General features: G+C 39.8%; 2 protein-coding genes across 5 annotated transcripts; one reads left to right on the top strand and one right to left on the bottom strand.

The window, feature by feature from the left end:
• Window positions 1-726: 726 nt before the first annotated feature.
• LOC111249019 (uncharacterized) lies at window positions 727-20,732 on the top strand (the record flags this gene model as incomplete). 2 transcript variants are annotated; one of them, XM_086986899.1, is given in 10 exon segments in its annotated part: window positions 727-1,005; window positions 1,585-1,659; window positions 2,945-3,158; window positions 3,461-3,739; window positions 5,656-5,728; window positions 5,991-6,214; window positions 9,714-9,906; window positions 10,497-10,720; window positions 11,775-11,922; window positions 12,013-20,732. In XM_086986899.1, coding segments are annotated over 9 exon segments (1,705 nt in total), but the record flags the coding sequence as incomplete, so codon positions are not given.
• Window positions 17,059-23,503, bottom strand: IntS8 (integrator complex subunit 8). Of its 3 annotated transcripts, none has more exons than XM_022803327.2 (9): window positions 23,151-23,503; window positions 22,704-22,812; window positions 22,031-22,211; window positions 21,175-21,471; window positions 20,427-20,733; window positions 19,611-20,190; window positions 18,932-19,152; window positions 18,443-18,656; window positions 17,059-17,852 (listed from the first exon to the last, which is right to left on the bottom strand). In XM_022803327.2, the coding sequence occupies exons 1-9, from the start codon at window positions 23,263-23,265 to the stop codon at window positions 17,651-17,653; spliced, it is 2,226 nt and encodes a 741-aa protein (XP_022659062.1). In that variant the 5' UTR covers window positions 23,266-23,503; the 3' UTR covers window positions 17,059-17,650. The 3 variants fall into 3 exon arrangements, with proteins under 3 accessions (XP_022659062.1, XP_022659064.1, XP_022659063.1); XM_022803329.2 differs by having other exon boundaries at window positions 20,490-20,733; XM_022803328.2 differs by having other exon boundaries at window positions 20,427-20,730.
• Between the last annotated feature and the right edge of the window lie 852 nt (window positions 23,504-24,355).

The following is a 24,355-nucleotide window of genomic DNA, read 5'->3' as shown; positions in this document are numbered from 1 at the left end:
TATGAGTATGCAGAAGTACCTTGGCGCCCAAGTATGGTTACCAACTTTATCAGGCATTATCAAAGACCTACACAGGTACAAGATTTGACAACGGGCCAAAAAAAAAAGGGATTTTCAAATGGAAATTTCGAAGTTTTTTATTGTTTTTTACCATCTTTAAATGGGCAATCATTAATGTTTGCTGTACGTTCAGATCAAAGGTTTATCTTCATCGAAATGTTTATACCAAAAGTCTAGGTATATATGACTGACGTGTCGCCATTTAAGGGTTGGTATAAGCGGTGATGCACAGAAATTCCACACGAAATTTGTTCCGAATTATGGCACACACACAATTGTAAAAGTGGGTCAAATAATAATCAAATCAGACTAGTAACTACAGTTAAGCGTCAAGGTGTGATTAAAACCTACCCTACATAATGATTTTTTTTTTTAAATAAGCTTCATTTTTGTTTTTCTACTCGGTGCAATTGAAAATCCATCTATTCTTCTCAGCTCACTTCATATATCTAGTAATATTATAATGTGCATATACGTGGTCATGCTTGAAGCAAATTTATCTAATTTTTATCGTGAACTAAGAATGTTCGGGGCAATCAATTCGCAGCTTCTTCGTATAATTTTTTATTTAGCTAAGTTACGTGTGGAATGGGCCTACGCGTTGTAACCGTGATAAAAGCAATAGCAAAAACAATGTGTCGTAAGTTACTTTTTATTTTGTTGCAGTATCGAGCAGGACGCTCAGGCAGGCCATGTCGAAATATGGACAACGATCGCCAACTCGTACATCCAGCCTGTCCTATCGGCGTTCGGTATCGTCGGTAACGTGTTCATGCTCCTCACCATCCATTACGGGCATTTGAGTGACTCACCTTACGTATACCTTAAGTGCATCGCCCTCGGTGATCTGATCCTCCTAATCGTCATCTGTGGCCTGTCCTTTGCCCGGTGCGCCACATGTCAATTCAGCCTTGAAACAGCCTACTACCTTAAGCTATATGACAGGTCGGTTGGCATGAACTGACTTAATAGCGAAAGCAAGCGTACCTTAATACAAAAATACAACCATTATATGCAGGCAGACCCACGTTCACACAGATGGTGCGGCGAACGCTAAGAGCAAGCTTCCGTTCAATTATTAACAGGATAAAAGGAATTATCTCGAAAAGTTTAGCTAGAAAGTAAGGGGTTAGCAAGTCCGAGCCATCAAATATGCGAATTAAACCGCCTAAGAATAGTTGGACCTTATCTATATTCTACATGATTAATTTAATATTTACAGCTTACAAACATAAAAAACATTATCAATACGATGATAGTGCTGAGTCGTATCTTATCGGTAGTAACAAAGACTTGCACTATTATCCGTTTACCATAAGTCATTTTAGGCGAATTTTAGCGCCATTTCATCGTCATAGTATCTCTGAGTGTCTGAGGCGAACCATTATCGGATGAGCGACGCTGAGCGGTATGCCTAATATCGAAGAAAATTGACAGGGATGTTTCATTCGATTTAGTCAATCAGCAAATTCGTACTTTTATTATAAGATAGTGTAACACTGATGGCCGATCTCGTATCTGTAGGTATGTCTACCTGGTATTGAGCAACCTGATGATCGGATGGCTCGTGCTCCTCACCCTTGTTATGACAATCGAAAGGTAAATCGATTAACTTCTAAGTACTATAACTTAGTAACGTATAACTAACCTTTCTTAGCTTAAGGTCTATCTGTTTATGTTTCAACTGCGATAGGATAGCCGTTGCATCAAACTGAGCCTGCTCCACCGCGACGGGCCTTTTTTCGTTCGTGGCAGGGAAACTGCTCGGCAAACTTCGACAATACGCAAACTTCGACAATATACGAACACGTTGAAAAGACGTGACACGGCCACAAATTGTTTTCACTATACAACATGTTAAATAAATAGTACCTTTTTCTCGCTTTTGTTTTTTCCATAAATTTATATTGCCTCACATGACATAACGAAATATTGTAAATGTAGAACATTAGTATAAGCAGGCTATCTACAAGCTGATATAGCTTACAAATAGTTCCATGATAACCTAGTGAATAACCTTCTAGTCTAGGTTGGAAGACAAGCATAGACGTAAAATTTGTTCCCTGTTGGGAAGCTGTTAGCCATCTCTCTGATGGAACGCCCGTACGTAAAACTCAAAACACAGACGTCCCCTTATCCACATTATAGTGCTCCAGCGTTGACTGTCTTTATTTTCGTTGTTATGGAGCCATCAGTTTCATCCGCATTCTACGATAAATGGGTTCTGTTCTCATCGAATTGAGATTGAGTTTGATTTTACGGGATTCTACTTTACCGTCGCCGTGGTTAGAGGATTAGACGTACTAGCTATCTTTACAATTTAGGAGTTGCATCGCGTCGCTGGACGTTGTAACTTTTACCCGTTAGTGTTATTAGTACTACGTTCAACAATAACATCGTTCAGAGTTGCAGCAGAAATGGAATCCGATTGGATCAGCTGAGTGTTTCGAACTATTACATTGTTTTCGAAATCGATATCTGGACCTGTAACATATAACAGATATGGAATGATAATGAATATTTCGTTTTAGTTCTTAATAAGAACCAGATATATGAAGCACATTAGGCGTAAAGCAATAATAGTACGTTAGGAAATTTATCAGACCGCATCAATTTGTATATCTAAAGCGGGCGGTCCTATAATTCGGAGGGTACTCCAGGCTACGCTATCTGGCTGATCATTGATTGTTTTCAATTACTGTTCAATAAAATATCTCGAATGATCATTGTGAATCTAACAACAAGTTCGTGATTCATTTTCTGATTGACCTTAAACTAACTTACCATCAGACAGAATTATTCCACGAGTAGTCGTTCAGGCTCAAGCGGTACGCTCGAACTGGATTTGTAGATCGATTTGTTTTAGTTGATCATTTTCACACAGGTTCGTCTACGTTCGATGGCCTATAAAAACCCAGAGTTGGTGTACGCGGGAACGTGCCAAAAGGGCTTGCGTAATCTTGTTCCTAATTGCGTGCAGCTCACAGCCGCTCCGGATGTTTGAACATAAGGTTTCAATCAGCGAACAGAAGATGCCACCAATAGGCACCTCATTAAGACATACACCAGATTTCAACTGTTCGTTTCCGGACGGAAAGGTAAGATTATCAGGCCAATGAGAGCAACATGTTGAGCGAAGATAGTAACAAATTACTAAATTTAAGTATCATACAAGTATAAGTATCATAAATAGCTTTTTTTTTCTATCCAGACAAATCATTTAGTACATGTCGCATGGGTGACGATAAGACTTATTTTTTTCCCAGTTGACACTGTAAACGTGCTTCAGCTCTGTAAAACTGCAGCACTGCGGCCATTCAAACAACGATCTTTTAAGCACTTCGTTTATATGTTCATGTGTTTTTAATCTCGATCAATATGCTGTTTTGCTTTTTTGCAGAGCAATCTTCGCTGTTATAATGACGATTTCCCTTTGGCGACCCAACAAGACTCGACGGACCCTTGCCCTTGGCAGCCAAGAGGCATTGACAAACTTGATGGGAGCGGTTTTGCCAAAGTGCCGCAATCAGCAGATGGTCTTCATTCTGTTCACTGTTTACACACGTTCTGTCGTTTGCCCCTTATACCTCGCAACGCACCTTGGACGCCCGATTCAGATGTTGAAAGAATGAAAGTGATCAAATATGAAGACAATAACAATATAACAGCCGTAGCATTAGTAAGTTTATTTTTACTGTCTAGTATAGTTTGTTTGTAGTTCAAACGTAAGACGAATCGTGTGAGGGTGTAGTCTTAGGTCTATTGCCTTCACCCACTGAGCCTAGTATACGCAGTGCATAGGTTAATGAGAAGGTGGAGCATCAGAGTATAGAACAGCGGCTGCGGTTCGCCTACAGTATGATCTCATCGAATAATACTTTGTCACAACTTGGCGTAGTCTTTCTAGTGCTGTCTGTAGAGCTGCTACTTCTATTGAAAGGTAGTTCATTGCCTCTGCTGCGACAGTTTTTTTTTTTGAGACGATTTATTATAATCACTCGCGATCAGCCATGAAAACCTTATTACCTCGCAAACACATCGCTTCATCGTGATAGGCGCTGGTTCGACCTGTCTACGCCGTAACAGTTTTCATTCAAATTAATTTTTCAACACTTTTTGTTTCTGCTAGATGCACCATTTGTTATGAGAGATAAAGCATTGCCGGGCTGTGGCTTCTAAATAGACCACGCACTGATTGTTGCCGAAGCCAAAATATGCCGACGACGACGACCAGATTTAAGCAAATTAGAACTAAGTAACAGATATGCCTGATTGATTCAGCGGAGCCGCGAAGAAACGGAACCACGCGATAGGCCATAAGCCTAACTGTTATTTAGCAGAAAAGAGAATTGTTTCAAGTCACAGCCCTCACCATTGCATACAAGGTAAATACCTGTGCATATATAGCATTCTATTTCATTTCTACATCAGTGTCATAGTAGTGCAGTGGCAACGTGTTGTCCTACTGAACTTACAAACTTACTAGATGGTCTAAGTTTAGAGCCGAGCAATGCTTAGAGGCAGGAACACCAGTCGTAGAGGTCGATCATTCATTGGGTCTCTGCTGTACAGATGGGCCAAGTCATTCAGGCTAGTAGTAGTAGGCGTAGCAACTAATACATCATATGGAAGAGATTAGTCGAACGCTTTAATATTATATCGATAACAAAAACGTCAGGCAAGGCTCATGCGTAGAATATCGTTCACATGCTTGCTTAGAGATATGTGATGCAAGGTGGATATGTCTGTGTGTGTAGCCGTCCTGTTTGAAGACCTATGGCTACCCAGGTTTCATGTAGAACTCTTAGTCTGTGAGTGAAATAACTCCTAGCGTTGCACTATATGCAGACTAGTGTAAACCTACATGTCTGGTATATCCTTGATACGTTTCGGTGTTCGTTGTTCTTTTCCACACCGGAACAACGAAGGTCTTGCTTAATGGAACGATTACTGATCGGCTCCGTAATCAATGCAAACAGTACGCTACAATGATGAGGCTACCATCCATGATACATTAAATCTAAACCACATGCTGTATGGGAACGAACGCTTGTTGCAGGACGTTACGACATACGAACTTTATCGGGCACGTAATATGATGATGAAAAGGTATCTTTATTGATTTTATTTACACGAGATATGCATGCGTGACAGAGCTCGTCAGACCAGAGACTCCCGAGCTGCTTCCGGATGCTGTACCATAATGCACTGAATCATCGCCACGTGTGTATACTATTGTCCCATTGAACCCAGGCACGCAGGTCGCATCGATATAGCTTGTTTCTCATTTGCGCAACCTGTTAACACTTAAACCAAAATAATAAATAATATTGCTTTAAAAGGCGAAGGCATTTCAGTTTGAAGGTTATGCAATGAATAAAGGAAAAAAACTCACAAAATCGTCTGGGCGCGCCCAGCACATCGGACACATGATTAATCGAAATCGGGTCAATATGTGTCACTTATGAACATGAATTTATTTGTTTTTTTTTCCGCTACTCCGAAAACGAAGTGAGGTGCGCTCGAATTTGTTTATGCGTTGATTCCAATGGACATACGCATATCGTTTTGTGAACTCGTCTGAATCTATTACAGGGCGTGGGCGATGAGTTTCCAGGGACCCAGTCGGGTGATCTGGTGGGTACAGCATATGTGCTTAATGACACATGTAAGTGGATTTCCAGTTCTTTCTTTTTCTGATTGATTTATCAGTTAATGAGTTTTCGTTCTAGTTTGCCAACGAACACCAATAAAATGTATGAGAGTCCCGGATACAGGCTTGCATTGACATTCATTAAATTAAATAAGCTGCTGTCTCCTTGCTTGACAGCTTTGTGTGATTATGAAGAACCTTTAAAATGAGGTAATTATATTAAATATGTTCATAGTATATGTTTGAATGTAAATGCAAGCCGTTGCCTTTTTCACAGGCTGGTTCCTGATTTCGCCGGCATGGAACAATCGTACCCCTGACTCGCTGTACGAGGCTTTCCTGGCACCAATTCTGACTTCCGTTAAATGCGTCCAATCTCAGACTGGACTTGATCTCACATGGAAAGGAAAATGGCGTCGTGCGTGGCTTCTAATGTGGGACCGTTTCAACATTGTCTGTACCGGCATCCTTATCACATTCAATGTCATGATTGTCTTTCTCGTAAGTAATACGTAACGAACTTAACTGAATTATACACCGAGTCAAAGGTGCTACCTTGCTCGCATCTTCTACGAAGACAGTTGTTTATTGATAGTATATAATATTATATGTTCGTAACACATTGCTCCGTGTTTGAAAAATAACAGTTTCTTTACGTTTACGGCAACAAATTTCCCTTGCTTCTCACATTTTCGGTATGACTAGTAGATAACAAAATACTCCTGAGCCTGTTCCTAGGATGTAGCAGACAAAAGCGCAGGAATTCGGGTACACTTAATAACTACTTAAACTACGATATATAAATAATTACAAAAAACACTGTGAATCCAATGAAAATTCAATTAGAAAAAAAAAACGTTTAAATGCTTGATTACAAAATGTTCAGTTTAAGAGTGTCAGACGAAACAAGATTTGTCATTGTTGCCAAATGCAATACCAAGTATGGCACCCGTATGTTTATAATTTCTGATAATGACGACGATAGTACTCTACAGTTTTGGATCATGGGCCAACCACGAACGACCCATTTTCGCGACATGGCTTTGTCAGTAGCGGGCTTCCTCACCATTGTGATTCGCGTAGCTTACCCTTTGTGGGAGACTTCCCACTAAATGGCAGGCGCCAACCGTAGGCTACGAGGTAAGCTGACATTAACATTATCAGTTGTGAGCTAACTCTTGTCTGAGGCCTACAAGGAAAGATGATCATTTGACAAATTAGAGATCATTCGCGGTTTAACATGGAAACGCTGATAGTGAATCGATTGTATGGAATAGATGTTGGATTTACGGCGTTGTTCTATTTGAGGAGCGGTTACCTAGGCGTCTTCCTGGGAATCCAATACAATTCTCTATTTGGCAGAAAACTTAGCCTGGTTTTTCTCATTGTTTTTTTTTTTTGTTTGAATCTCTATGTCGAAGTTTTTCTATGATAATAAACATAATTAGGATCAATATGGTTGTTAGTTTTGCAACAACATCGTGTCCCGTATGGTAATTAACGTGGGATATTAATATTCCATGATAAGAACTCAATGGTTCACAATTTTGGTAGGCGTATTTAATAGCAATAATTATCATTGTTTTACTATTAATTGAATTTTAGAAGATTCTGTTGATATTACAGCAGTAAAGACTGTCTAGCTTCAACGACGATGAACGGAACAAGCGAATTCTAACAACACCACGTACAAATCATAATTCGTCTGCAAAAACGTACAATCGTAATAGTGGTAACACACTATAAAGTATCTGAGGGCGGTGTTTATGTTAACTAAACAAATAGCGAAATACAGAGAGAAGAGAGAGAGAGAAAGAAGAGAGTGGGAGGGAGGAGCAAATACGGAAACGACAAATTGTAACCGCTAAATGTTCGTATGGAAGGAGGCCGACCGGTCTCATACATTACGAACAATTAACAGCAGTTTGGGAGTAAGGAGAAGTAAATATCTACGACGTAGAAATGCCACCATAGAGAAGTATGCACTGCGAGTTGAATATCATACATTTGGCTGGCTATGAATGATAGCTAGAGGACAGTGTGTCGTGCAAACTGGCCCGACCCAGCGACTTGCCCCGATGAGAATGTCTGCAATATTAAAGGTGGTGTTGTTTCAATATTCGGCGAAGGCTTTGTGTTGCATCGGCAGGACCACTGGTATACGTCGGATCCCCATAGTTTGGCCGGCCACCTTCTCGGAAAAGGAAGACCTGTGTCTGTTTAGGTATGGGACGCTTGATTTACTTAAGCCAAATTAGTAGATAGGGTAGGATTCCTGCTAGCGCACCAGACTCACGGGCGACTCTGTTATCGTGCAGGTTTCTGTCTAGGCTGTGCTTATGAATACGTAATCGACAGCAGAACGCATATACATATATTTTGCTGGTGACGGCAGTAATAATACTCAAGTGTATTTAGAAAAATTACCTGCTGTTAACGATAATGAACGGGTTCCATCTAACTAAATTTAGTAATTACGCCCAAGACCGTCGGAAATGCTCGGAACCTCAGCTAACTGATTCATCCCGTTGAAACATAACAAAAGTAAACGCAGTTTGTTCATTTCTGTGATAACAAACTCGTGTCGCCCAATAAACGTGAAGAAACGATTTCACGCATTCTCATTAGTGAGATTTACCCATACAATGGCAGTGCAAAGCCGTTGATTAAGTGAACTATGTCGTTGACCGGATGAGTAACCTCAAGGCGTCGACTGATCAGTTGAGTGCCAGACAGGCTAGGATTCAGCTACTATTCAATACGTCTTACGGTGGTGCGTTTTGTGATTGAAGGCCGGAGTATTCTGTCTAAAGGGCTCTAAACTATCGTTTGAATTGAGCCCACGTTATGACATGTACTAAGATAGGGGAAAGGAATATACAGATATCAGAAAGAGTACATAGCTGTCCGTGTCCGAAGATCGAAATGCTTAGATCATATAGCTTAAAACAAAGCTATATGAATAAAGAGTAATTTATATCTGTATATATTAAACAATTTAACTAACTTCTGTATCGGGACGTGAACTAAGTTTCCAGCGATAAATTTCACCGAATTAACACAACATCGTCGCGAAACTGATAGTTAAACATCCTAACCTCCGTCTAAGGGTCTTGGAGGCGTCTATTTCATGACGAAGCAATTTTCGTTGGGTTGAACACAACTGTACCATAGTTTTTTTAACTCAATCAGAAAACAGATCTCAGTTGTGCTCATATTGATTTAGATCTCCTCGATTCTTTCACTTTCTATTTTCAAATATTTTTCAAGCTGTGAGAAGAAAATAAGTCTGCTGAGGTTATGTTTGGCAATATAGGGGGCCCTTTTCTGGGTACCTGAAGAGTACTCTATAGAGAAAATTGATAAAGCTCCGCGCTCCCTGCCGTCAAATAGCCTTCTGCAAGCTTATTAAAGGTGATTCGATTATTATCTAGCAGAGGTTTTTTCTTTCTACGGTCTGTTCCTACCTGCTATGACAGGTTCGCCAGAGCGGGTACCAGTCATAACTTGGTCTCTAAAAGCGTTCTACAACACTGTGGTATGAACAACGCACTTTGGTTTCGTTTTCCAGAGAAATCAAAAGCAGTGGTTCATTTGATAATGTCTTTTAAAATGCGAAATACGCGTTTACGATTTCGCTTGTGACTAACAGACAGGTAGATTTCAGCGGTATAGTTAGCTTACAAAACAGTAGTGTCACTGAATTTAGGCTCAATCATATGAAATAGGTACTGGATGCCGTATCTGACGGCAACACCGGCTGGTATTCACTGACCTTAAGCAAAGCAAACGTACGAAGCGTTCTCATTGGATTCCTAAGTGTACCTTCACAGCATCCTGCTTCCACTTTATTTATGTTTGATTTGCGTCGTACGTATTCTCCTTTAGATATATTTCCCTGTATTTCTACATTCGTTCAGTTATTCAAAATCAATTGTAAATAGATGTTCATTAAAAACCTTCAAATTGTAACATCAGTACTATTTTCATCGCACTTTAGGTTCATCGAGCCAATCAGGAAGCTCACGAACGTGTCCTGTCAGCGAACAAGCAAGCCGCAGTTTCCAAGAGGCGCAAAGAAGAAAACCGTCTTACGATGTCGCTAATGGCATTGTGCTGCGTGAAGATTATTTCGGAAGTGACATACATCAGCAGCGATGAGGAGTTTGCCTGGATTTTCTACACGGAGTATGGTAACAAAGCCCTTGGAATATCATGATTGACAAATTATTGCACACCACCTACGTCAGGTGTATTCAAGGTGTACGTCAAGGCGACACCTTTACAAAAACTGCAACTTTGGCTGCAATAGCATCACTGCTAGTGGTCATCATTGTGCATATAAAGCTTAAGAACTTTTGAGTAAATAGTATTTTCGAGGAGTTCATCCACCTGTAATCATCAAAGTGCCATTGGTTTTGCGACCGGACTCCACAAGCTGAATGAATAATTCAACTTGCTCGCGCTTTTACATAACCCTTTTACTAGAATTAAATAGTTAATGCGTATAAAGTGGCAGAAAATTGTGTCTTCATTTCGAGACTTCATTCATCTTGGGCAGCGGTGCAAGGCATTGGCTCATAGGCAATATTTGCCGATTTACAGCAACGCTTTGTGAGTACCCGTTAGACTGACTAATCCTCGTTTATAGCACAAGAAGTGTGACCTTGCCTCAAAATGTCATTATCACCGACCACATTATAGCGTAACTCCACTCCAATATGAGACGCGGGCACATACAGCGGAGTTCATTCACGGCAATACCTTTGTTTTTCTTATGCAGATCCGCCTGGAGTCCAACTCAAGTTCCATCAGATCCTTTCGAACGTCGTAGTAATATTCGAATACTCATCGTATTTCTACCTTTTGGCGTTTATTAACCGAAAGTTTAAGCGGGAGTTTCTTAAGCAGGTCGTCTACGGGAAATTCCTACGGCAGCGGTACTTCGGCTCGATCTTCAATACCATGTCGCTTTCTTCGCACGGGGGCTCTATTGCTAGTACCAAGGTGAGATGCTGCATATAAACTGAGCATGAATTCGATATCTACCTGTTACACTAAGCCGTCTATCAACTTAGGAGAAACTTCGAATTTGGCATTAAGTCGTGCACCTTTGTTCTACTCCGTGTACGCTGAACAATAAAAAGAAGAAAGGCATGATTAAGTCGAGACTGTGGAATCTATGGCAGCAACGTGAAGGATGTGTTAATAAGTAAATATGACAGAAGGTTGTTTTTTCTAAACGGATCGCCGTCGACGGGAATAACTTACCGTCAAACCTCCGCGCGACATCCAACTAGTTTATATTTGGAAATGGATTTGTTATCAAGAAAGCCTCAATGCATTTTATACTACCTGCACATCTTATGATTGCTCTCCCACACGCATAGTACAGGGGACAAGATGCTGATATCCTGTATATACTAACTGTTTAGCTTGCTAAGGTACCGGGTCTGTTGCCACACAACCTGTTAGTCCTAACGGTTCTCTTTGTATGGTATGTTAGAGTGCGTTTGCTCTGTACATGTATGATGGAGATGCTTAGCATTAGAACTGCACAGCTGAGTGGAAAAATGCGGAGACAAAAACTAAACGAAGCCCTTGGATACAACGCACGTTTTGAAGCGGCTATTATGATATTTACGTATTACAGTAGTTCGATATGTGATCTGTTCGTCGTTAACGAATAGCAACAATTCTACGGTAGCGGCTGCTCAGACCTAGCTTATGGCACTAGCAACTGATCCTAAGAGAGAAAAAATACGTATACCTATATCTAACATCTGACATATTTACATTTCTGATACAATTACTTGTTAAAATCGCAATTCGTATTTTATTGTACGTAGGTGATACGGTAGCTACTATTATCCGCACAGAAACGTGGCCCATAAACCACCCACTCAGCGTTACTTCATTACCATTTCGCTTTCACATTACTTATATCTGGAGGCCCGTAGCGACTATGAAACTATGTACTGACATTTCATATTCTGGTAACTGCCTGTATTGAAAAAATCTCTTTGTTTACTAATCTCAAGTATGCTCTTCGATTCATCAGGACTGCAATGACGCATCGATGAGCAAAGACGGATCACTACGTAACTTTGCGGCGCTTGCTCCGACCAGCCCGAATAAGCGCAATAGGAAGCAGAATCTAGACCTTGAAAGAGCCATCCAGGAGTTTGGAGACAAGGCACTTTAAACAGGTAACAACACTTGCACTTGCACTGATTAGTCCTGAATAGAGAACGGTAAAGCTAAAATGTCCTACGTCCAATGATCACGATTCCTCGAAGGTGATAAGCGGCTTTCTCAGGAAGAAAATCTTCGGTGGACGCATGGGATATTAACATCAAAGCTACAGTCCCGTCAATAGACTCAAGCTTAGAATCTCGTTCGGATCCACTTTCTTAGCGCGTACATGAAAGTCTGAAAAGTGTCCTGAATCACAGTCGAAAATAATAAAGGACGAGTAGCTACACTAACATACACAGTGCGTACATGTAAGGTGCGTACAACGAAGAAGATTTGCCACACAGTTTAGAAGAAAGGAGGTCTTGAGAACTATAACATATACTAACGGAATCAAATATTAGTTCCTAGTTAAGTGAGAACAAATGGGAGAAACTCGTTACAGAGTAGCATTTGCGCCTGTAAGTTGTGAGAAACAAGCTTTTCATATCATGCTCCGCCCTGTAACCAATACATTTTTCGTCTATTTTGAGCCTTTAAGCCTTTGGAAATGCAGTCAAAAATCGAACATCATTTATATGTAAAATCATGGAATCAGATCATCATTAAAGAAAACACGAGGCCAATAAGCACTAAGTCATGAGCCAGTAAACATCAAAAGCGAACTGTAAACTAATCTATCACGGGGCTAAAAATGATCTGCATCAGTGGGCTTTTATCGGACAACCGGTCCCTCCCATGTGAAAAATCACTTCGTTGAGGGTAACGTTCGAGTTGTGCGTCGGAACAATATAACATTAAAATTATCAGATAGCATAAACATCTTGTTGTCGCTCCTGATCTACGTCAAATTAAAGGTCGCCAATTGTAGCTCTCTGTAATTAGATGTTCACGAAAGGAACAGAGCAAAACTATTGTGAATAATACGGGCCGCTGATCACGGTCAGCCACAGAACAGTGTTGTTCGCCGCGTCCAAAAGCTGCCTTTGAACATTGGCTAACAGCAAAATGGCTAACGATCCTTTTGCAATATGTTGTTGAATTTGTTCATACCGTATTGTCTTTTAATGGCGTATAGTGTCAGCGTTAACCGCTAATTGGCTCTATCCGACAGCGGGGATCGTGCTTTTTATATTTAGTGTTTAATAGCCCAACGCAGATGTATCAGTGAGTACTGCCAGCACCACGTAGCACAAAATAAGAAACTCGTAAAATTAAATCGAATAGCTAATGCTGAAATTTAAGTTAAGGCTTGCTCCTCTGCTTAAAGTTGTGTTCATGTATTCTATACGGGGGAGCAGTCTGGACCTTGAAAAGGCGATCATCTATCTAGATGTACAATTTGGTATGTATACTGTAATATTGCCAAGCTATTGTGCATTGTTCTCTATAATATTGCTAACAGACAAACGCGTATCAATTTATCTGTACTTGTATGTGGGACAGGCATCTTATCCATTATATATGGAAAACTCACGATTGTCCCCGATCATAGTCGTACAATAACAGAACTACGTTCTACTCCTCGCACTTTGTTGTTGTGATATAAACATGACCTATACTATTAACAACTATGTGATCTGTTGCTGGACAGGTCGAATTTTCTACGAATGCTAGCATAAATTGTTTCGATCGACACCAACACAATTTGGGACGGAGATCTTCAATTTTGTAATAGCAAAAACATATCAAAAAAGAAAGACCTTCCACCTGCAGTGGCCTATACACGTAGGCAAAAAAAACCGATCGTGTATACCGCTTTCTATCCGTCGTCGTCGACGTAAAATTCTTAATAGCGATTTCCTGCACAGCTAAGCTTTGTGCAGCTCTGAAAAGGCGCAGTGATGAACACAAATGGAAAGCGGCTGCCAGAACTGCGGTGTACTAGGGAATCGCCTATTAGCGTTTAGTAATTTCCTTACTCCATACATGTAGAGGAAAGTAGTTCTGTCATAACGGGAAATAGACGAAAAGATACTCAAAAGATGCTGATGAATTGACCTGCGCCCATAAATTTTGACGTTCTTACTAATTGTTGCGCGTCTTCTTTCGCAGAAGCTAGAAACTATACAACATACTGTATGTTTTCCGTAAGGCCTTAGTGAAGACTAATTTAAAAAGTGTGAAATAAGGCAGCAAAGTCCCTCTGGGAAATCTCATGCATTGCAACTGTATTAAAGCTCTAGTCGAAAGCGTATGTTATGACACAATATCACACACAGGTACTAATCATAATGATTCTTATGAATATTACACGTGCTTATGCTAATACACAATAATGTGTAAACTGAATAAAATGCGTAAAAAAGCTTCAAAAACTCTTTTGGCTGGCGTTTGGACAGAGAAAAGGGCCTCAATATTGACACTGTTCCTATTACCTTCTGTGTATTTTCACTCCCGCGCAACATTGTTCTCGCAACGAGTTCAAGCAAATTGTACAGTAGATCAATGTAAGCGTGCTAGCTAGCATTTAACTAGGAGAACTTCCACCGTTTTTTTTTGTTCTGCTTTCATATTTGAAGATTTAAGTTTAACTAATATAGCCCGGGTTGTTCTAATGACGGGAACTTCGCTAGCAAACGAGATGTAGTTTGCACGTCAGGATACGTATTGTTAAAACGTTTAAAATTTACGTATAAATTCCTGCAGCACGACAAGGTTTCCTTATATTGTCTCTTTGGGTCAGATGGCTTTCCTAAGACACAGTTGCATATTCCAAACGTAGACGTCTTTTTCGTTCTTCGCAAAGCTGGCACATTTTTAATCTAACTATTTATCGAACCTAATTAAAACTTTCATTATAATACTAAGTAATTTTTATTAAAATAATGTGTGCCTCTGTGTTCGAAAAGTACAAAAGTAAGTTATGTGTAGGCCCCTTCCCCACCGATATATTGATTGAACTCATATTAAGAACAACGTTTTTATTCATTGTTTAGCTTTTATCCTCTGCTATGCCACCTCCCCCACAGTGCGGTCGAGCAAATTCACATTTAGAATAGTATTACCATTATTATTATCATTTAAAAAATGATGTGTAATTCTGATCGATAAAGAACTGTATTATTACAGTTACAAATTATCTGTTTTTTTTTTTTACTGGATATACAAACATTGGATTAGATACGTTCACAGGCATGTTCCCGTAATCAATCATATTAATCTAGTGGAATGCTTTTAGTTAACCAATAACGCGGTGGTAACAGCCATGTCTTGCTAGACCTAGTCGATATTCAATGATTATTTATATTTAATAGAGGTAAATTGTGATAATTTAAAATCTGAGCATCTAATTAAATTCAAATTATGGAAAATAATAGCATTTACTGGAGATATACCTCTTGTTACGCGCCAGAAAACTATTTGTGTACTTCGCTGTGATTCTACCTCCTTTATTCACTAAGATGACTTAATGAGAGAGACAGGTAGAAGCAGATAGATCGATAACAGCGTTTGTTCACTGAATGATATAACTTCTCAACATAACATAAGTAATAATCGTAAGTAAGTAATTTTATGCTTCCTGGAGCGTACAGAAGAAGTCTGCACCAAAACCAGGAACCTGCTGATACATACACACGTTAATAAAGAAAATACTAGTAGGAAATAATAGATTTCATTGCCGTCCAGTATTTCTTAAAACAATAGTTGGCCTTCTGGATAACTCTCTTTTTGAATTCATTAACAAGATTTGGGCACCTCGTTGTTTTTTGGTAAAAAAAGAAGACAGAAATCTCAGTTGCAGCACAGAGCATGTATGCCTTCAAATCGACCAGATCATGTGCATTGATATGCGGAGGTTTTCGAACGAAATTCAGAAATTTCAATAGAGCCACCAGTTTATAAAAATTCAATCGCCAGTAACCAAATAATTAGCTGGTAGTCAAGAGAAAATTATTTTCATGTTCACGTCGTCAGATCTGTCAGTAACGTTCAATGCGGCAAAAAGATATTTGTTTAGAAACGGTGAGTTCGTGATCTTATAACAATTCTATCTGCACAACCGTATGACACTTAAATGAGGCCGTATAAACACTGTAAGGATTTTTGTGTCTACTAGATAGCCGTATTGGGAGGCCTTGGAAAATGGGTGGGCATACATATTAACTGACATCGCAAAGCCTGCCCTGTAGAGCAAAACAAATCCGTGAGCTAACATGCACGTAAGCTGTGTTACATCGACAACTTTCAAGAATCAGATGTTTCGTTCGCATAAAGAATTTTTGACGGCTTGGGCAGCTAAGGGTCTGGTCGAAAGAAATTAAGAATTGCTCCATCAGGTTCCAATAACGATGTAAGTACTATACAATTGACATTAATTTAAAAAAAAAAAAGTGATCTCTAGATAAATTAGTCTAAAAGCCGAACAATAGTAAAGGTACTATTTCGATCATGTATTACTGCAGAGCATTTCTAGAGTACCCATATATATACTCAGTCGAAAACCTAATTATATATAGGCTTACATGCTACCATTTTAATTAATTAGTATCTTCATCTACACAGAAAGAATTATGTGGCGCATGTTTAGTATAGCTAATTTCCTAGAGTATTTGGATTTAGTAGACCTTTCATTTTCCTCTATCTCTGGACCTGGTTCGTTTGTCTGTCCTCGGGGCAAAAGGTAAAAACAGTCCATACAACGTGAAGAATGACCATCTCAACTAAAGTAGTCTGCTAAGACGGTTTTTCTAAAGTTCGATTGAAGCAATGTATTTTTTCCTGTAAACGGACGAGCTTAGCTTGGCTTCTGTTCTCTTAGCTAGGCTAATGAAGTTACATGTCAGACTAAAGGCGGCGGGTAAATCGTTCGGTGGCAGAATATTCAATCCAATACGTAGACGACATTTAGAAAGGGTCACAGCTACTGGACGTTGGCTGTCTGAAGCGATTTTAAAGCCTGAACAGTAATTCTAGAGGTTTGTAGTAGACGAAGGTGGAAAAACGAGACACAACTTTACTAGTTAAAATTTCATCTCTCTGTGAAATGGAAATGGTTTGTAATAAAGATTTGAAAGCTTAGATGTAAGAGTAAAAGATACACTCTTCCAAAACATCATTCCATATACCCAACAGTAAATGCAATAATAATAATGTTTCGTTAAAAAAAAAACATGTAAGCATAAGTGACAATGACTACACATATCAAAAACATTTATCTTATAATCAGTCATATTATTAGGCATAATTATCCATAATTATATCTAGGCGTATATACATAGAGCTCAACCATCCATGGTAAATGTCACCGCATCTTAAATAAGCATTTTCCCACTAAATGCCCATATTCGTGCATCGTACAAAACTCAACACGAATAGACTTACTTTATCCTTTGATCAATCCACAATCTGTAAAAGAATTTCTCAAACCTCCTACAAAGGGTTAAGCTAGGCGCAATTTCAGCGGAAAAATCTAGCAGCCATTTTGTCATAGTCAACGCCTTCTGCGCGTTCTCGCCGTCATGATTACCCTCTTTGGCATCGTATCATTGGCTTTGTTCCGCTTCTGCCTCCGGTGCTTTTTTTTTTTGTATTGTTATGACTTTTTATTAGGATTTATGAGGACGTTACTGCTATCATTTTTATTTTATATTTACACTTTTGAAGCTCCATTTTTGTTTTCGCCCTTCCAAAGCAAACAGGAAATCGCAGCAGTGACAGATTTTCTCTAAATAAATTCAAGTTAGATTTTAAATAAACCTAGTTTTACTAGAGATTGGCAATTATTTGCGATTAAGATTGTTATAGGAAATACTGTTTCGCAAGAGTCCTTAAGAAAGCGGCCTTTCTCTTCTGAGCGGCATCGTCGAGACAGGCCTTGGAGTTGTTCGAGTTCAGTTCTAACCGTGACATATGTGCTAACACAGTTTTTTTAGCTTCAACCTCGCCACGACGCGTGTGAAGATTTGCTAAAAACTCGAGCATATTCGTGTCCCACATGTACCTGAAATGAAAACGGACCAGCCGAGCGTAACGTATCTGACACTAAGTGATAGATTCTAGTCAACGTGACTAGCAATAGTCATAGCAATTTTGTTAACGACAATGCTATTAAAACACGATTCCGGTAGGTCGCTAACAAAGGTTAGATTCTTCACGGAAGATGTGGGCCAGGCAATGACAAAATTACTACTTTTGACAGACATCGAGTATTATTGATTCGGTTGTTATCACTGTGGTAACCACGAGTTTTTCTTTCTATGTCAGAATTAATTCGGCAGTAAAACAGAACAGTTATGATGATGACAGAATTTACGCATTTTATAAGTCTAGATTATTATGAAAGGTAAGCGATATCAGGGACTTGCACTCAAAAATTTCTATTCTTCTTGCAGACTGCTCTTTCCACGTCAACGTAATCATTTAAAATACACCTTGATTTCGTAATAGCCCTGCCAACCGCTATCTTTCGAGTCATGTTGGAACAAAGAGTCCGTGTTTCCTGTGCAAAGTTGCAAATGCATGTTTTCTAAAAGTATTGATTTTAACACTTCTTATTTATAATGCTAATAGAACGAAGAAGGTTTTACCCACTTGTACAAGGAGTCACAGGAGTCGTTGCAGTTTCTTTCGTTGAGGCTTTTAAAGGCGGCCGCATAGTCTGGTGCAGCCACCGGCCATTGCAGCAGAATCGCTGCTTGCGTATGACAGGACAATTTAGCACAGCATTGCGCCATTCGACGAAACAGTGTATCATCGACAATTGTTGGCCCAGTCGAACCGGTCGTCTCCGTGAAGAAATTCGTCACTGGATGGAACACGATAGCCAACATAAACAGCGGGTTTATAAACTAATCAATAGGATTAAGAGCACAACTCAAAGGACATAAAAATGCTAGCATGCTGAGCGTCTTTAACAGAAAATTATGGATGCTGTACACGGGGCCAACTACAAATTTGCAATCGGGCCAGCAGAACAATATTATCTCGGCCGCATGAGAACAACCAAGCAACAATTAAACATATCTCTAATCACACAAGTTGAAGTCGAATTACACATTTGTCAACTACAGAAGAAGTTACCTGATACAAGGGCTTCAATATAATGTTTAAGAGCCACAGAATAGTATTTTTGGTCGAAGCATACGTCCGCGTGTGTCTTCAGCCAAAAGGGAGATCTCGCATCCATCAGGGCAGTTTGCAAGAGGTGCGTGCATGTATCGAGACAGTAATGAGAAGCATCCTGAAGGGACACTGGCCAGAACGCTGGATATTCATGGGACACGCTAGAATTGGAATCGTCTCTGTAAATGCAACGTTAACTTTAGTAACCTTTATTTTAACACCGGTATACGCGATTAACTTTGTGATAAATCAACGTGTGATACTTTGATACACACATACGTTCCATAAACGAATAATAACTTAACCTCGGCAACGTTAAGAAAAGTATATGGTTACCTTCACGATTACGACTCTAATACCAGAAAATGCAAAGCAATGCAGCTTCCGAGTACCAAATATGAAACAGCCCAATAATCAGAGTTACTAGCAGTCAGTTTTCGGCTAGATTTTTAGAAAGTTTCCTGCATCACGCTTTTACAGGCTAGTGAATACAAATAGTGAACTGACAAAAGGGTCACAATTGCGCCAGCCACTTTAGTAAAAGCAAGCTGCGCGACAGATGTTTACTCGAAACGGGGATTAGCAATCCTACAGGTATCCCTTAAGACGCATGCGTTTATCTAACAGCAAATCGTACCGGAGTATATTGTAGAGATGTGCGAGCAGCGATATAAGGATGCCCTTAGCTAGCTTATTCTTCAGTTTGCGAAGGATGAAAAGTAGTGCTTGGCAACCATCCGCGTCGGTTCGATTTCGCTTCACCTGTAAGAATGACACAATAACTTTCCATAGGTTCTGGCCGCATCCTGCTTGGCGTGAGGAACAACACTGAGCCAATGGCCGAATCACGGCCATTACTGATCCCCGGACGTCGAGCCCCGCAACAGTACCGTACTGAGCCATGTTGAGCAGTTCGACAAGAGCTGTGTTAAGCATGCCGTTTGGCATGTCTGGAGCCCTTTGTGCAGCGAGGATCGCTTCGGCTGAACGCACCACGTCAACGCTGGCACAAATCGAGTTATACGCCAGCTCCCACTGCAGCCTGTCAGCTTTCGGCAGTTTGTCAATCAGATGCTTGAACAGGGTAGAGCTCTCAGTGAACTTCTCGAGGCGACGCAGCTCAATGGCCTTCGCCAAAATGACGTGTACTTGCGGATTTTTAGCCAGCAGCTGAAGATGATGTGGAAGCATTTGCCACTCTGAATTAAGTTTTTGGCCTGTTTAGATAAAAAAAAAATAAAAACAGTTTAATTAGAGGTTGTTCAACCTACATGATATTAAATATTAGATCCAATTATGAGATATAAGACGTTTGAGAGCAGAAGAAATGTATGTTTTTTAAACTGCTATTCACCACTACTGAAACAAGAATTTTGTAAAAGCCAATTTGTGGCTCTGTAAGCGTGGAAGGTATATATATGAGGCTATAAATCAGAAAAGTTAAACCATGTACCATTAGGCACTTTATAGGCAAGTGTGAGAATCTCGTTAGGGTCCTGACTCATGAGGAGCTTACTCTCCGCGGTGAGCTTTTCGACAGGCATTTCTATACCAGATTTCTCTGATTTTCTGCCTTCAAGAGCATCTTCTATCCTTTGTAATATAGGGGACTCGTCTGCATCGTCCATTTCTTCATCTGTTGAGTCCTCGAGTGTCTCGAAATTCGCCGCAAATCCTTCAGCTCGAGCGAACTCAGGATGTGTACGGGGCAAAAGGGATTTCGCGTTAAATAAAAGTGGCTTAGCTTCAGCGTAGTTCTCCTGAAACAAATTTCACGCGAAAAGTTTCTATTCTAAGAAAACATTCTAAACTAATAAATTTGCCATTTTTCACCTTGCAAATCGCATATTATATTCTGTATATGTTTTCCTTTAACCGAACGACATGTGTTTGTTCAAACTTAACCGATTTAATTGTTGTTGATCGGTTTCTTTTGCATCCGTTCAGCTCAAATACAACAACGCTTTAGATTCATTGTATTAATGCGTGACACCACAAGCATTTATAATACGTTTTACAAGCTACCTACCCTATTTTGCCAACGCCTATACCATCATTTGGACATACGCTAAAATACCAGCAATTATTTAATGCACAGACTAGATCGATCTCGGGCAAATATGTTCGCTTCAAAAGTTTGTAGCGTTCATATATCAACAATTCGTCAGCACATGAAGCTTGCTTTGTTGGCACAAGCTTACCTTAAAAAAAAGGTAGCTTCCAAGGTCGAGACAAATCTGCGCCTTCAGAATTATCATATCGGTAGGAACTCCCCGATCTCCACTGAAATGAGGTGGACGCATGCTGAAGCATTCCTGGGTCGCTGTAGCGACAGGTGGTGTCAATTCATCACTTTCTAGAAACTCGCGTAACCAATGACAGCAGCCGTCTGCCTCCTCTAGCAAACATCGTTCGAGACGTTCGAGGACATCCGGTGCTACATAAGTTGGATCCGTTTGGCCAGGTAGCGGGACAACCACGCCACGGGGACCTCGCACCTGTAAGCGCATGCAATAATCATCAAGATTGTAACGCTCTGTAGTCAATACGGTTTGCAAGTAGAGATCACTTCTAAGTTTTTTCTTAAAAGCAATCATTGAAAATTCGAATCCTCATTCAATTCATTTATATCTTAAGTCGGATAAAACACTGTTCACCTATCAAGCACTTATTTTCCTTACTACATATTTAGTATTAATGGTGCATATAAAAGTAAAATAATAATTCACGTTTATTGACCAGTTCGAAAGTACAAGACCGCATCGATTGGTGAATGAACCAGATTAAATATAGTTTCATCATACGTCGAAGCCTATCGGCAACTACTGTTATTAGTAACAAATATTAAACCCTTTCCTCTTCTACTAATATTTAACATTCTTATCATAGCTTGTCCTCACGTAAAAGTCCACATATAGATATATACACATATAAAAGATAAATGTTATCGATTTTGGGTAATAGTTTATAATGATAGTGACCGATCAAACCATTCGAACTATATCGATATTTAAATCGGTGATGTTTTAGGTAATATTAAGTTGCGTATAAACTTACAGGCACTTGAGACTTGAAAACGTATCTGAGAACCCATCGGCAGTAGAGCGCTCGAGCGAATATCTCGTAGGGAGAACCACGCTGTTGCGGATGTCCTGTTGCAGTTACTGCACAAAACTCAGCCAGCAATAGTTGCTGCATATGCACCGGCAACTCGTGTGCAAGCTTTCCAAGATCCCAGCTAGATTAAGTGGAAAAAATTAAAGCTGATAAATTCCGAGCCATTATATTCCCGCCAGACTCTATTTTACTAATCTCCTAATATTTTATCTCAATTACCGAACAATTAGAGCTGCTGATAAAAGCATAGGTGCATCGACGTCTATTTGCCTAGTGATAGTTTCTCAGATCGGTTACGCAATACTAATGTTTTGTGGTCTAAAAATATCGAATACTGTTTATAGACACTAGACGGCTTCTAGATACGTTGTCCGTTGATTCGTTTAATTTCTTCTTAGTTTCCACAAGAGGCGTAATCCATAGGAGTGACGTAAAGCAGATATTTTAATATACGATTTTTAAGTCATTTCAGGACAATACAATAGGGGCCATCTTCATTAAAGCACAAGAAGCAACCTTAAACAGTTCTCGTTTTTATTGTTCTCCAAGAACGTCGGTTCGTAAGGCAATTTTCGAGAACTTATTCACAACACACGACGCTAGTGTAACATACTTGTTGAGCGCCACGATTTTTAAGGCGAGAATCTTCCTCCTAAGATTTTTTTCCGCTGCATCATTATTATTGCTTAGAAGTACCAGGCAAAGCTCCCACGCTCCAGGATCTGTCAAATAAAGTAAAACCGAATGTGATAAGCAATTATTCATTTAGTTGACATAATTGCGTAGGATTGTGAATAGATAGCAGGCGTACCGATACTATCTGTACGCGGAAGGTTCGCTACCCGACCAACGGTGGTGCTCTTTCAACTTCTTCTTATTAGCTATAAACCATTAAATTAAACGTAGTTTAAGAGCAGTTGCGAGCTATTACGTGTGAGCTGATGAAAGGTGTCCACCGTACTTGTAGCTTAGTATCGTAAACGTACAATCATCACCGCTGATTTTCCAGGTTGGAATTTTTCGATTCCCAGTGCCTGAATGGAAGAACAGTAACACATACCGGGTTGAGATTGTGCCAAATGGTCCGCCAGAAGGTTGTCGTCTAATAAGAATTCGAACCATTGTCTCTTTTCTGATGCCAGAGGTAACATGTCGTTTGTTGCACTCGCTGACATCGGCTCAAACTATGCGAAAGCACTATCGATGTGAGATGATTCGCACTCGAAAATCTTGTTGTTAAGCAAATGTCTATATAATGAACTGTATAAATATTTATGTTTGACAATTTATAGGAACTTTGAGTTTACACAGTTTATCTAAGAAACACTTGTTCCTCACTTCACACTGGATGGTATTGATATGGTTAAACATGTTCCCAGAAGATCGTTCAGGAGCACTGGTCTGCTTGTTTCTCTCAATCAGCTGACTAGCAACTCTCACTGATGCCGTCTGCATCAAAAAATCCCCGCGCAATTTACCTTGACGAAACCGGATGTTTATTATATATATATTAGTGGTCATACGCATCAGGTGCATTTTTCTGTATCCTGCAACTAAAAGTTATAACGTTATCGCCACTACCAGAAATAACTAAGACCGGTATGCTAAGGCTGAAGGCAAAATGACGGCACCTGTATTATTCCCAATTGGAAAGTTCTTCCTATTGACTGTGTTTTACTAAACCTTCGCTATAAGCGAATATAGTCGTGTATTTTATCTTCGATACTTTGTCCTCTAAACTATGTAGGGGCTGAAAGTCATCCCTGGTTAAAATTATTACTGCTTAATATTTTAGTCCCTATTTATATATTGGACCAAACTTCTGACAATAGATCGATTCTTGTTTATCGATGAAATCATGTAGTATTTTATGCAGCATTACAGACTTCTAGAGAACTAGGTAGGTCTAATAGTTAAATACAGTTAATTTGGTCAGCCCAGTCCTTCAGCATATAGAATGCAGGTGACAATAGTAGCTTCTTTAGCCCTACAACCAATTCAATCATCGTGGCGATGGCGGTTTGAACGATTAAGCCTCTAGCTGAAAGATTTCAGGGAATGTTACCTTAAGAGCCCCAACCTAAAACGTATACGACATGCATTTTTCCTGACAATAGCAGCGAGGATATAAAAGAAAACTTCCGCAAATGATGTTCGCATGCAACAGATAACACACTCGCACAACCTTCTGTGCTAGGTGCTGTTACTCCTATCCCCTGATCAGTACGGGTAAACCTTGTACATGCACCTTATTCAATTATAAAC

The sequence above is a fragment of the Varroa destructor genome, unplaced genomic scaffold, assembly GCF_002443255.2.
Source record: "Varroa destructor unplaced genomic scaffold, Vdes_3.0 BEIS01000004.1, whole genome shotgun sequence".
NCBI lineage: Eukaryota > Metazoa > Arthropoda > Arachnida > Mesostigmata > Varroidae > Varroa > Varroa destructor.
The sequence above is the reverse complement of the archived record's forward strand: the minus strand, read 5'-3'. Positions and strand labels throughout refer to the sequence as shown.